This window comes from Neophocaena asiaeorientalis, unplaced genomic scaffold (genome assembly GCF_003031525.2).
Source record: "Neophocaena asiaeorientalis asiaeorientalis breed wild unplaced genomic scaffold, Neophocaena_asiaeorientalis_V1.1 scaffold106, whole genome shotgun sequence".
NCBI lineage: Eukaryota > Metazoa > Chordata > Mammalia > Artiodactyla > Phocoenidae > Neophocaena > Neophocaena asiaeorientalis.
In genome coordinates this window covers 2231131-2244887 of record NW_020172597.1, presented here as the reverse complement: position 1 = coordinate 2244887, position 13757 = coordinate 2231131, and the positions used below count along the sequence as shown (strand labels likewise).

The 13757-nt window shown below is 47.5% G+C and overlaps 1 protein-coding gene across 4 annotated transcripts in view; it reads left to right on the top strand.

Annotated features, from left to right (window-relative positions):
- The first annotated feature begins 5542 nt into the window (after positions 1–5542).
- The window catches only part of INPP5B (inositol polyphosphate-5-phosphatase B), a 36238-nt gene continuing 28023 nt past the window's right edge, over positions 5543–13757 (top strand). The window contains exon 1 of one of the 4 annotated variants that reach the window (XM_024738811.1): positions 5543–5625. In XM_024738811.1, the coding sequence (XP_024594579.1) occupies positions 5586–5625 (40 nt within the window). In that variant the 5' untranslated portion in view covers positions 5543–5585. Of the gene's footprint in view, positions 5626–6645; positions 6751–6804; positions 6850–11602; positions 11625–13757 lie in introns of those variants that run through there. The other 3 variants (XM_024738814.1, XM_024738812.1, XM_024738813.1) reach the window with 3 other exon arrangements.

Sequence of the window (13757 nt, the reverse complement as noted above, 5' to 3'; positions counted from 1 at the left end):
TTTCGCATAGCCAGTCATCCTCCAGGGCTTCAGTTCACACTGACTTTCCTCGGGAAGCCTTTGTTGAACTCCTGAGAGTGTTTGTATCCCGAAAGTGTTTGCATTTCACTCATACACATTCCTTTGTCTCATCCTTACCACCTCTCTGTCACCTACAGTGATTTAATTATTTATAATGGCCTATCTAATGTCGGTGTTCTTTGCTAGACTGCAGTCGTAATAGCAGAGGTAGTAATAATAATCATAGAAATGAATATTTAATCAATGATGACCTCGCGCCAGGCACGATGCTAACGAGCTTTACACACATCACATGGTGCTTTCCTCACAATGCTGTGAGGTCATCACTGCTTTCATTCCCATTTTATGGACGAGGTAATGGAAGCCCAGAGAAATTAAGTAATTTAGCAAGTGGTGGGACAAGGATTCAGACTCGGAATCCAGTCTCTGGAGCCCACGCTCTTGATCAGTCTGCAGCATTGCTCCTACTCATTCATTAGCTCAGCACATGTTTTGGGTGCTCGCCATGTGCCTGCTGGGTGCTGAGGTTACCCTATGAGCCAGACACCATCCACACTCTAGCTCCCTGAAGACAAGGCCATGTCTGATGTCTTCAGCGTGGTGTTCCCTGTGACTAGCGTGTGTCTGGCACAGTCAGGGAGACTGACTGACGGACGGCCCCCCTGTCTGCCTCTGTGTGCTTTTCATTCCACTGGTGGGGCAGGGGTAGACTACAGGTTGAGAAGTTGGTCTCTTCTGGCTCCGTCCAGAAGGCTACGGTGAGGCTTACTGAATTTTCAGAGCTGAGGTCCACCCCCTTTGTAGACTGAGGGTGATGTTAATTTGAAGCTGGGGGTACAGAGGGCTCCCTTATTGCCCCAGCTTAAGGGTCAAAGGGGCTTTGGGAGCTTGGGCTGCTGATGTTCCATGCTGGGGGCTCCAGCCTAAAGATGCACCTAAGCATCCTGGAGGCCAAGGGCTCATTTCCTGCCTCCCCTGTGCAGGCTCAGATGTCACCGTCCAGCTGGACACAGCGGAGCTCAGCCTCGTATTCCAGCTCCCCTTTGGTTCACAAACCAGAACGTTTCTCCAGGAAGTCGCCAGGGCCTGTCCAGGTAGGTAAGACCACAGGCTCCCGGGGGAAGAGGAGGCTGGGCACTGACCTCCCCACCACCAGTTGACTTTGCACCCTTTGGACTTACACTCTACAGTTTCTGTGCCCTCTCAAAGCTGCTGGCACGAGGCCACCGTGCCCGCAGGCCACCAGCCAGCCATGGTGTTTGCATTTCTGTTTTCCCATTTCTGGACCTGAGTTTGAACTCCAGCAGGGCCCCTTTGCCCTCCCTGCTCTGGGCAGGGCTGCATGGGGTGAGTTGTGTTTCTCATGCAGAATCTTTTACAAGTTAGCAGGGTCAGCAGCTTCTAGAGGCCCACCTTCCCTCTCCCTGACAACCACAGCTAGAACCAAGGGAAGTCTGTCATAAGAGCTCTCCTGCCCTTGTACCCTGCTCTGTCCCCCACCACAGCTGAGAAGATGGTCTAGCTTTAACTTAACAGTGAGAAGTTAGTGGCCTCTAAGGCAGAATTTGTTTAGACTGGGCGATCAGCCAGGCAGGTAAAGGAGAGTTTGTTCAGAGCAGAGAATCAGCCAGAGAACATGCAAATTCTAGCCACCAGGCGCTGGGGCTTAGCTGTTTACCCAACACTGTCACTTATTTCCTTTCTAGCTAACATCCTGGCTCTGCAGGAATCGGGGGTGGGCTCCCCTTCTATCGTGGTCTCCTCATGGAGCCTGAATGTCTGGGGGCTCCAACTTAGTTTGCCTGGTGTGCAGGAAGGGTACTGACTGTTGATGCAAACTGGGCAATGTGGGAAAAGGAAACAAGATTATACAGCCTTGAATGCCGAGTTAAAGAGTTGATTCTATAAAGCAGGGGAAATTTATCTCCAAACCTTCAACTAATGAGGATAACCTGTTTTATGATTATTACTGGTAGTTGTAGAAGTAATAACAGTAGTAACAGCAAAGAGAATGGACTTTGAAGCTATACAACCTCTTGCATTTGAAGCCTATCTTTGCTGGTCTTTAGCTATGTGACTTTGGGCAAACCACCTCACCTCTCTGAACCTTGGTTTTGTAGAGTTTTTTTTTCTCCCAGTTTTACTGAGCTCTAATTGACATACAGCATTGTGTAAGTTTAAGGTGTACAGCATAATGATTTCACTTACATACATCATGAAGTGATTTCCACAATAAGTTTAGTGAACATCCATCATCTCATACAGATATACAATTAAAGACATAGAAAAAAAATTTTTTCCTTGTGGTGAGAACTCATGATTTACACTCTTAAAAACCTTCTTTCATATAACACAGCAGTATTAAATATATGTATCATGTTGTTGCACCCCTAGTACTTATTTCTTTTTCTTTTTTTGGGGGGGGGTGCGTAGCATGCGGTTTGCGGGATCTCAATTCCCCGACCAGGGATTGAACCCAGGCCACGGCAGTGAAAGCCTGGGATCCTAACCACTAGGCCACCAGAGAACTCCCTATTTATCTTATAACAGGAAGTTTGGACCTTTGACTGCCTTCACCCAATCCCCTTTTCCCCCACTTCATCCCTCCCTCTGGTAACCACAAATCTGATCTCTTTTTCTATGAGTTTGCTTGTTTGTAGACTTCTATATGTAAAGAATATCTTCCTCATGGAATTGTGAGAATTAAATGAGGTAATACATGTGAAAGTGCCCAGCACATAGTAGGAGCTCAGAAAAATATTTCCTTAGCTAACATTCATTGTGGACTTATTGTGTGTTAGACACTGTTCTAAGGACTTTTCAGCACATTATCTCATTTTTCTTACCACAGCCGTTCAAGGTAGGTATTATCAGTGTGTCCATTTTACAGGTGAGGGAACTGAGGCTCAGGGAGGTTAAATGCCTTACCTGAGTACAGAGCTGGTAAATAATAGAGCCAGGATTAGACAGGATTAGAGAGTCTCCTCCAGAGCCTGAGCTCTTGAGTTTTGCGCTAATGCATCCTAAGCTCATGCCAACCCATCCCATCTACACTGCTCAGGGAAGACTTCGTGTAGGAGGTGATGTTTAAGCTGAGACTTGAAGGATGAGTGAGGTTTTTTCCCAGGCAGCCAACATGGGAAAAAAGACAGTTGGAGTTAAGAGCAGAGCACTGGGTGGGATTGAAATTGGGGTGGGAGGAGGCTGTGGAATGAGCTGAACCAGGACAGGCCAGCAGAGACAGCGCATGAAGGGTCTTAAATAACCATCAAAGAGCTTGGATTTTGCCCTGTAGCTTGTGGGGAGCTGATGGAGCTTTAAACTGAGGAATAACGAGGAAGGATTTGCACTTTAGGAAAGTTCCTCTGGCAACTGGTGCAGAGGGGGAGAACCTAGAGCAGGGAGATCAATGGGAATGTATTGCAGTGGTTCAGGCATAAAAAATGAGGCTTGGACCAGGGCCCAGTCATGGGGATGGGGAGGAGAGGATGGACTGGAGAGATCAAACCGATGAGAATGAAGGCACCATGGGAACCCTGAGTTTGGGTTGTGTTCACAGCTTTACTCTCTGTGGTTACAACAGTGCCTGGCGTGTAGTAGGCACTTAACACGTATTTGTTGAATGGATGAACAGAGCTTGGTGCCCGGCTGTGAGAATGAAAGAGAGGGAGTAGTTGAGGATGATTCCCCTCTTTTAGGCTTAGGTATCTGTCTGTCGGTTCCCTTCCCTGCTCTTCCTTCCGGGGTCCACACCTGGGGTAACCAGCAGGGAAACTGCACTAACTCAGCTTCTTTGAGCAGCTATCATGATGTGGACTTCCTCCGGGAGGGGTCTGGGTGAGAGGGGTCTCTCAGAGCTGACAGACTCTTGGGAATCCACCTGCCCAACCCTTGCATTTTACAGATAAAAGGACCAGAGTCCGGGATGAGGTTACAGGTGAGAGGAACTAGTTTTTCCCCACCCAGTCCTTGGTGGGTAATGTGCAGCACAAAAGGTCAGGGAGTGGAAGTGACTTGGTCAAAAGATCACAGTTAGAGGAAAGAATTAGCCAACATTAATTGAGTACCTACTGTGTGCCATATATTTTTCTAGACAGCTAGGCAACACACGACAACCATGTTTTTCTGTTTAGTCTTTTGAGCGATACTAAAGAGTATCCTGTTTTACAGATGAGTAAACTGACAAGAGAGAAAACTGACATTTTAGTAACTTACCCGAGGTCATTCATTAATTGAAGTTAATAGGACCAGGTGTGGAACCCCAGGTTATAACTCCAAAGCGCATGGAGTCCAGACATTTCAGTTCCGGTCCCAGCTCTGCCACTTCCTACTTGTGAATGTGAACAATATATTTTATTTCTATGAGCCTTGGCTTTATTATTTGTACAGTGGAAATATGAACTTGCCTTACTACTCCAAGAGTTTTGTGAGGATCAGATGGATTAATGGCATGTAACTGCTGAAAATAATTTAAAAGCTGTGTCTGGCAGTGCCATAGTGAGTCCTACGACCCAAGTCTCTTCATTTACGATGCCCTTGCAAATCCAATTCAGTTCGGTCAGGTTCATGCTGTTCTACAAGGAGAACAGGCAGGATAGCATAGAAAACAGCAAGTGTTTAGGAGTCAGGCAGACCTGGGTTGAGTGAGAGGCAGAGAAGACCCAAGAATTTCTAGGAAGGAGGAGTGGCAATCTGGTTCAGAGAGAACCAGAGGACTCGTCTTGAAGGCATATTTCATAGCAGGCACGCTGCTTTTACTTAGAGTGTGTATTTTTGGGAGGCTTGCGAGTTGCTGATGGAGATTATGGGTAGTTAACGCCCCCAACCCGCTCCCTAGTACTAACATGTATTTGAGTTCCCACTCTGCCACTCACTCTGCGACCTCAGACTTCACCTCTCTGAGCTCAGTTGCCATGGGATAATAGTTGCCACCGGATAATCGTTCCCTTGCTCCTAAAGTTAGTTGTGAGAATTAAGGAGCATAGACCTCGTAGTTACCACCAGGTCGCAGGAGTGGTGCTTGTCTATCTTGGTACAGCACTTTCGTTTTCATGTTTATTACTGTATTTGAATCTCAGGCCCACACTGTGCGCCAGGGAAACAGGCTTGGAGCCTCCCCGGAGAGGCTGAGCGATTTGCTCACGGACAGACAACCTTGCGGAGGTGCAACCGGCTCTTCAAGTCCGTGGCTCAGTATTCCCTCCTTTTTCCTTCCACAGCCTTCAACCCCACGGCCCTGGACCCTAAGTTTCTGTGGCTGTCTCGCTACAGGCGCAAAGAGCCGGAGCCCGAGCCGCCCACGCCGCGCGGCTGGAACTCAGCCCAGGGCACCCGGCCCGGGCGCTCTGGAATTGGCGGAGGCAGGTATCGATCTCGGAAGGCGCGGAGGGGATTGGAGGAGGCCAGGCTTCAGGGGCGGGCCCCGTTCTCTTTGGGGGCGGAGCTATGGAGCAGACCGGCCTCTGATTGGCGAGGGTGGCACGCGGGGGCGGGCCCCTCTGGTGGTGGAACGGGGGCGGGGCTCCGGGCGGCGTGATGAAGAGCTTGAGGAAGCAGGCAGGGAAATGTCCGCCGCCGCCGGCTCTCGGGAGCGCGAATCTGCAGGTCCGGCGGGCGGTGGGACGCTGGGCTGGGGCTCCGGGGCGGTGGCGGGCCAGACCCTCGGGCGGGCAGGGTCTGTGGGTTGGCTGGCGGACGCTCGGGGCAAAGACCAAGGTCCTGTCCCTACGGAGGCGGAGACATTGGGGCTGAGGTGCTGTGGGGATGTTAATTATTCTTAGCCGGGCGTGATGAGGGCAGGCGGGGGCCAGTGAGGTACTCAGGAATCCCGAGGCCGGGGTTTTGGTAGTAGTAAAGCTCCGTTCCTGACTTCGCTGTGTGACCTGGGGCGGGTGGCTGCCCCTCTCTGAGCCTCAGTTTCTCCATCCTGACCTTCGAGTTTGTCTGTGGAGGTGCACTCCCCATGACAGAGCCTTCCTTTGGGTGAGGACTGGTGTGTGTACTGGGGCTGCCTGGCTCTCCTGCCGGTCCTCAGCCCCTGTGAGAGATTGGGCTGTGCGCAGACCCGGAGTCCAGGAGAGCCCTGTCCACCCTGGCCTGGAGGCCACAATGAGCCTACAGGTGAAGGGGATTAGGTTTTTTTCCACCCAGCCCTTGGTGGATAACGTTGTACAGCACAAAAGACCAATTGTTGAGCAGGAGGTTGTCTTCTGGAGAGTGAGAGGCCCAGGGCTGAAATTTGGGTCAGGCTGGTGCTTTGGGAGGACCTGCAGACCTCTGTTTTCTGTCTAGCTCCTAGGTTTTCTGCCCGGGGCTCCCTGGTATTTTTTTTCTCCTGGGTGTGCCCATGCAGCTCCTGTTACGTCTGAGCTTTGGCATGACCACTAGTACCCACTTGTGCCCCTTTTCTCAGCCGTTTGCTAGGGAACTGTCAAGTAGCCGTGTAAGTGTGGGCCGGCGCTCCACTTGCTCTTCAAAGACTTGGAAACTGTGAGAGGCTGGGGGAATAGCACGTTGCACAAGTTTGTAAAATGGGAGGAAACTAAGCGAGCAGAGGACTTCCTCCGTGCTCGTTCTTTTCTTCCGTTGCAGCCTCTGCAAGATACAGTCGCAGCACACGATGGTGCTGATAGTTTGCATCTCTCGTGGGCTTAGCTCACTTGAAGGGCTGATCTTGAGGGAGCTGTTGCATCAGTTTCCATGACATTCTGGGCTCTGGTACTGGGACAGGTGAGAGCTTAAGATGAAGTACATATCTTCCCCTTGCCCCTTCGAAAGGGCAGCATCCAGACAGTTGGCAGAGGACAGGCCCGATGGCAGCAGAAAGAGGTGGGTTCTGTTTTCTCAGCCAGCACGCCAGAGCCTTTGGGAGCGCTTCATCTCCTAAGTAGAGGGAGGTCTTCTGTGAGAAGTTGGGGCAGCTCCGAAGCAGTTATCTGCTGCTGGGTGATAAATGCAAAGTGATCTCAGAATCTTCTGTGACCTTTCAAAAATCCGAAACTAGCCAGTTGCTGGTGAGGAGTTACTGTCAAGGTTTTGGTTTCATTTTTAATTTGAAATGATTTGTCCCCATCGTAATACCTACAATAAGTGGGGTTACACTACTAAATGCTAAGTTGCTCATGTTAAAATTGGTAAGAAATGGCACCAAGCCCTCAGTTCTGTTTCGGTCAGCTCTGTTTCCAGAGTTGCTTTGGCCTCAGAGGAGAGTCACATCATCTACAACAGGTTGGGGGAACCCTTTGGGCCTCCTCTGGATGTCCCTGAACCCCAAGGGAAACGGCGAATTTGATGCTTCCTATATGCATATGATCAAAATTCCCACTTCCTGATAGCCCAGGGAACCAACCCAAAGACTTCTTTAAAATGCTGTTTGTGACGCACGTCAGGAGAAACAGGGCTTCTGCGAGGAGCTGACAGTCTGACAGAGAGGGATCTGGTGATTCATAGAGGTAAGAGAGTGTGGGGTCGGCTCAGCAGGACGGGGGGACCTTGTGAGGTGAGCCAAGGGTAAGAGCCCCTCAAAGGCCTAGGTATTTGGGGGGCAAAGTGAAGCTGGCTTTCAGTCCTTGCCTTTGTCTTGGTAGAGAAAGGAAAGATCTCACTTGGATGCATCTCTCCAAAAATGTCCATTCTTTTCCTTGATTTGTCTCTCCTGCATTCAGGAGTGTCAAGCCAAGCTTGGTAGGAATTGCAGAAAAGTGAAATGCAGAAGCTTTAGATTGGGGTTGGTGTCATTTTAGGTTCAAACCGGGATATTTGAGCTAAGTTGTGATGTTGAAGTGAGATGTAAAGCTTCTGGTCGAGTGGCAGGCTGTTCCATCCGATTCTCTTGGCCTCTTCAGACTCCTAGACCTTGCATGGGTCTCAGACAAGTAGGGGCTTTTCTGCTTCTTCACTTATTTAACTGCTCTTCTTGGTGTAGCTTTTTCTTTCCTTAAAAAGAAATAAGGAGAAATGCCTTCCTGTTTCTCTCTAACAACTGAAGGTGCTCTTATCCCTTGGGGAATCCTTCACCGGGCTCAGTACTCACCCATGTCATTGTGTAAAATATTCACCTGCCTCATCCCAGACACATGCAAAGACCTGGAGCTGTGTTCTGGAGGATTCTGAGCTATGTACTAGAAAGGAAACAGCTACTCAGAAGTCCCTTTGGGCTTTTCTGGGCTAATTTAACAACATGGAAACAACAAACAAATTTTGATGTTTTGAAGTGGTTTTCTTATTCCATGGTTGATTCAAAGCGAGGTAGCTTGGTAGTAACTCAAATTCAGAATGAGATGTGCTATGAGTATTTTTTCCCTTGGACCCAAGAAATAAAGCATTAAAGTCTGTCTGGCCTGAGAAAGGAAATGAATGCTATTTATAACTCAGGGTAGCATAAAGGGTAACCTAGATTACCAGGGCAGAAGCCAGTGAGAATGTCGGAAAAACAGCCCCTGGGTTAGTCAGTCTCCTTGCTCCCCCGTCTCTTAATAAGTAAAATCTGTGTGACCGACGTACCCTTTTAGCACAGAGAAAATGAATTTTCCTAGATGTTTATCCTACACGTGGAAATCTTGCCCATCATCTCCACCTTTTTGGGAAGCTCTGCGGGCTCCTAAGCAAATTAATTTGGCCCACTTGGTTCCTTTAAACAAAAGAGAACTGTGTTCCTTTTTCTTCCTCCTTCTGTTGTTCCCTTCTCCGTTTCCCTCTTCGTCGCATCTAACCTTTTGTTTGTTTCTAGAACAGGAGAACCCCCTGAAGACTTTTCTTGCCCTCAGAAAACAGTTTGTTGTGGAATTCTACAGTGGGAGCCTAGAGCAAGCGAGGTGACCCACAAACGTTCACTTAGAAGGGGTGCTTTGCACAGAAAAGTCCTCGGGGACAGAAGGTTCAGGAAGAGGGAGACATCAATATTTATTAGCAGAAAGACAGTTTTGGGACATAGAAGCTCACTGGCTCGCTTGTTTTCTTTGCGGCTTAAAATCTACTGTAACAAACTTGTAGATTTTACAAGTGGTGCATATGTGAACTAAAGCTCCAAATGTGAATGATGAGGATTTGAACAAAGTGTATGTCTACGTGGCTGGATACTTTAATATTTATTTTTGTTACTGCACCTTGGTATCATACTGGACTTGTCTCTTGACTTTCCTCTCTTCCGTCTGTAAAATGGGAGTGAATGTTTGCCTTCTAGAAGGTCTCACAGGACCGAAGGAATGCTAATTTAGGGGTGGTTTCCTCTGGGAAGCACATTTAGGAATTGCAAATGCCCACCTCTAAGAGCTTAGAAACTGGCTGCCCTCTTCAGGGCCTTTCCTAGGCTGGTTTCTTCCAAATTACTACGTTCATTCTCTTCCTCACTCCTTCCCTCCCTCCAGTTTCTTTTCTGTCAATATAATCACTAAAAACCTCAGTCATCCTTGACTCTTCCCTCTCCTGTGTCTAATAACCAAATTCTGTCCATTCTTTTTCTGCAATTAAATTTTTTTTGAAAATTAAATCCCCATGGTTCACGTCGGTATCCTCTTACTTGAACTACTGCAGTGATATCCTTACAAGTCTTCCTCCCCTGTCTCTTCCTCCCTTGGGGCTTGCCTTAGAACGACTTTTATCATGCCCTACTGTTTTGTTTTGTGAACTTGAATGCTGCGCCAGTCCTTGTAGCCTGAGGAATGAAGTTCAGATTCTTCAGCACTGCATTCAAGTCCTGCGTGGTCTGGCCTCAGCCCCCCTTCTCGAGTCTTATCTTCCCCAGCTCACCTTCATTTCCTCTTACTTCAAACCCGACTGCTTATTATTTCCGGGTAAAACCCTCTGCTTTTTCATCTCTTTGTTGGCTGTTCATTCAGCTACATTTTTACAGGCTCGAACTTGCTGCTTTTAGTATTTTGCGTCCTCTCTCCTCCCCAAATGCCAGCCTAATGCCTCGTACATCAGTAGGTGCTCAAAAATCTGTTGTCTTTCGAACCCTCTAGACCCATACATGTCCTAGCCCGAGTGCTTTGTCGCCTGAAGGACACCTGCCCCCTTCCTCTTTAAGCGGGCTCTGTACTTCTTTCCACCCCCAACCCTTCCTGGTTTGCTCTTGCCACTTCTCTTTCAGCTTTATCACCAGACCACAGACAGTTCACAGAAGGCCCAGTGAAGAGAGAGCCTGGAGGAAAAAATCATCTCTCCAGTAGCCTGTGACCACTGCAGCCTGTGGCTGAAAAGTAATTGCACAGTCGTCGTCTTTCTCCTTGAGCTAAACTAGTGATATTTAGTCCTTGCTAACCTAAATTGGATTTGCACAGGGGACAACTTGGATTCTGAGTCCAGGGCTTAACAAGTTTGCAGGGCATGGGATGTGTTTTTAGAGATGTCTCTGCCCATGTTAATTGTTAAAATCTGTGGTACTTTTTTTTAAAGCCATGAGATTATGGGAAATGTTTAAAATGAAAAGAAAGTGAGGAAGAGAGAAAAAAGGGAGGGAGGGAGGGAAGGAGGGAAGGAAGAAAGGGACTAAGAAGCATGCTTATTCGATTTTTAAAATTTATTTATTTATGGCTGTGTTGGGACTTTGCTGCTGCACGTGGGCTTTCTTTTTTAGTTGGGGTGAGCGGGGGCTACTCTTTGTTTCGGTGTGCAGGCTTCTCATTGTGGTGCCTTCTCTTTTGTGAAACACAGGCTCTAGGTGCACGGGCTTCAGTAGTTATGGCGCATGGGCTCAGTAGTTGTGGCTCACAGGCTCTAGATCACAGGCTCAGTAGTTGTGGCTCACAGGCTTAGTTGCTCCGCAGCATGTGGGATCTTCCCGGACCAGGGCTTGAACCTGTGTCCCCTGCATTGGCAGGCAGATTCTTAACCACTGCGCCACCAGGGAAGCCCCCGGTTATTTGAGTTATGAAAGTAACAGAACTATTTGGGGTGGTAGCCAGGCTGAAACAGGAATTATTGGCTGTTTCCATTCTTTTTTTTATAAATTTATTTATTTATTTTTGGCTGCGTTGGGTCTTTGTTGCTGCGCGCTGGCTTTCTCCAGTTGTGGCGAGCGGGGGCTTCTCATTGTGGTGGCTTCTCTTGTTGCGGAGCATGGGCTCTAGGCGCGCGGGCTTCAGTAGTTGCGGCATGCGGGCTCAGCAGTCGTGGCGCACGGGCTTAGTTGCTCCGCAGCATGTGGGATCTTCCCAGACCAGGGATCGAACCTGTGTCCCCTGCATTGGCAGGCGGATTCTCAACCACTGCGCCACCAGGGAAGCCCTCTTTCCATTCTTTTTAATGCTGGGTGCCCCATGGTATGGGCTTCTCTCAAGAGATCCCTGCCCTGTGTGTGCTATGTACTTAGCTCTCCTTTGGAGTCAAATCCAAACTCCACGTGGCATTCAAAGTCTCACAGTTTGGCCTTACATATAATAAAAATCTATTTCTAATAAATTAAAAAAATAAAATTGTATTTTTAAATAAAAATTGGTTACTGTTACGACTATTATCATTAGCAGTTAATATTTATTAAGCACTTACTGTGGGTCTGTGGGCCTCAACCTGAGCGCAAAAGTTCAGTAAGAGGATGTCCATTTTTCAGATGGAGAGACTGAGGCTTGGTGAGAGGAGGTGACATGCTTGTGATCACTCACCAGGTCAGTGACAGAATAGAACTCAGGTCGTCTGTTTGAATCTGATGCTTGAGCCCTAACCCCAGCACTCTTCTTTTGTATCCCCTGATGTTCCTCAAACAAAACTTTTCATTTCTACTTATTTATACTGCTTTTTGTTACTTATTTCTGAGCACATCATAATGCTGTCTCTTTGTGCTGAAATTATTTTCTCTGCCAGAAATGCTTTCTGAACCCCACATTTTTCTGTTAGTTAATATAGTTTTTGATTAAGAGCACAGACCCTTCACCCAGATTCCCTGGGTTTGAATCCTGGATGTACCATTTATTAGCTGTGTGTTCTTGGGCAGGTCACTTAACCTCTCTGTGTTTATCTCAGTCTGTAAAGTGGTGATAATAATGCAACATACCTCATGGAGGAGTTGTGAAGATTAAATATACGTACAGAGGTTAAAACCATGCCTGGCATGCAGTAAGCCTTAAGTATTTGCTATTAATATTATTCATGGTAATATTACTATCATTGTTATCATTAACGCAGCCTGACTTGGATTCTGGGTAGCTGAATCGGGATCTGTTTATCTCCTTGTAAAGTGAATGAATCTCTTACTGGTATGTGTTGCCCTGTCTTGGAGAGGCCATGGGACGGCCCCCTGGTGGTGTGTACACAGCATTGAGAAGCGTTAATCCTGCTCATTTGAACTGCCGGCTAATTTGCTCACATGGTGTTTGTCATAAAAATCAGATCAGAAATAAATGAAAAAGAAATGAAGGAAACGATAGCAAAGATCAATAAAACTAAAAGCTGGTTCTTTGAGAAGATAAACAAAATTGATAAACCATTAGCCAGACTCATCAAGAAAAAAAGGGAGAAGACTCAAATCAATAGAATTAGAAATGAAAAAGGAGAAGTAACAACTGACAGTGTAGAAATACAAAAGATCATGAGAGATTACTACAAGCAACTCTATGCCAATAAAATGGACAACCTGGAAGACATGGACAAATTCTTAGAAAGGTATTACCTTCCAAGACTGAACCAGGAAGAAATATAAAATATGAACAGACAGCTCACATGGTTTTGCAAGTTCTTCTAGTGTGCTGGAAATGGGACGCCAAGGCCCGTGACTGAGGAGATAAGCAGGGTCACCGCCTCCGAGACCCGTCTAGTAGATGCTCAGGAAGGGCAGGACATGATATCCACCTAGTAGTGACAGCCACACACTTACACAGCCCGTGGAGACCATGGTGGTACTTTGACTTTATTATCCAAACGGACTTAATCCTTCTCTCCATATAGTACTTACCCCTAAGAGTTTATAGTTTTATTGAAGATGTTGTGCTCATGTTGGCAAAAGGGGAGGCTGTGGAGTCTAGCAGATCTGGCTTTTAATATCAGCTGCGCCATTTACTGGCCTGGCTCTGTGTCCTTGGGCATGTGTGCTACCTGCTCTGGGCCTCAATGGCTTTATTTGTAAAAGGGGGCCAGTAATCAGAAATAACACGTGAAGTACTTAGCACAAGCCTAGCTATTCGAGGGGACTTGATAAATGGCAGTCATTATTATCAAAGCAGTGGGGGTGAGGAGAAGTAGAGCAGAGGGAAGAGAACTAACCGTTTCTGCATATGGTGCTGTGTACCAGGCATTGTGCATGGCTCTTGACCCATTAAGAATTTCATTTGGGCTTCCCTGGTGGCGCAGTGGTTGAGAGTCCGCCTGCCGATGCAGGGGACATGGGTTCGTGCCCCGGTCCGGGAAAATCCCACAAGCCGCGGAGCAGCTAGGCCCATGAGCCATGGTCACTGAGCCTGCACGTCCAGAGCCTGTGCTCTGCAACGGGAGAGGCCACAACAGTGAGAGGCCCGCGTAGCGCAAAAAAAAAAAAAGAATTTCATTTGTTTATCCTTTCGGCTTCTATGTAAGTTCAGTGGTGTTGTCCTCATTTGACAAATAATTAAACAAATTAAGTAATTTCCTTGAGGTTTCCTATGAGGTTATGGGTGGAGCCAGTGAGATATCTAGGTCATTTTATTCCAAAGCCACAGGGCTTTTCCAAAAACACTCTACTTTCCCTTAAAGTCCCAGACAAGTCATGTAGACAGGAAGGCATTCAGAATTCGGAGAAATGACTGCTGAGCTTTAGTGTGGTTGAGGAG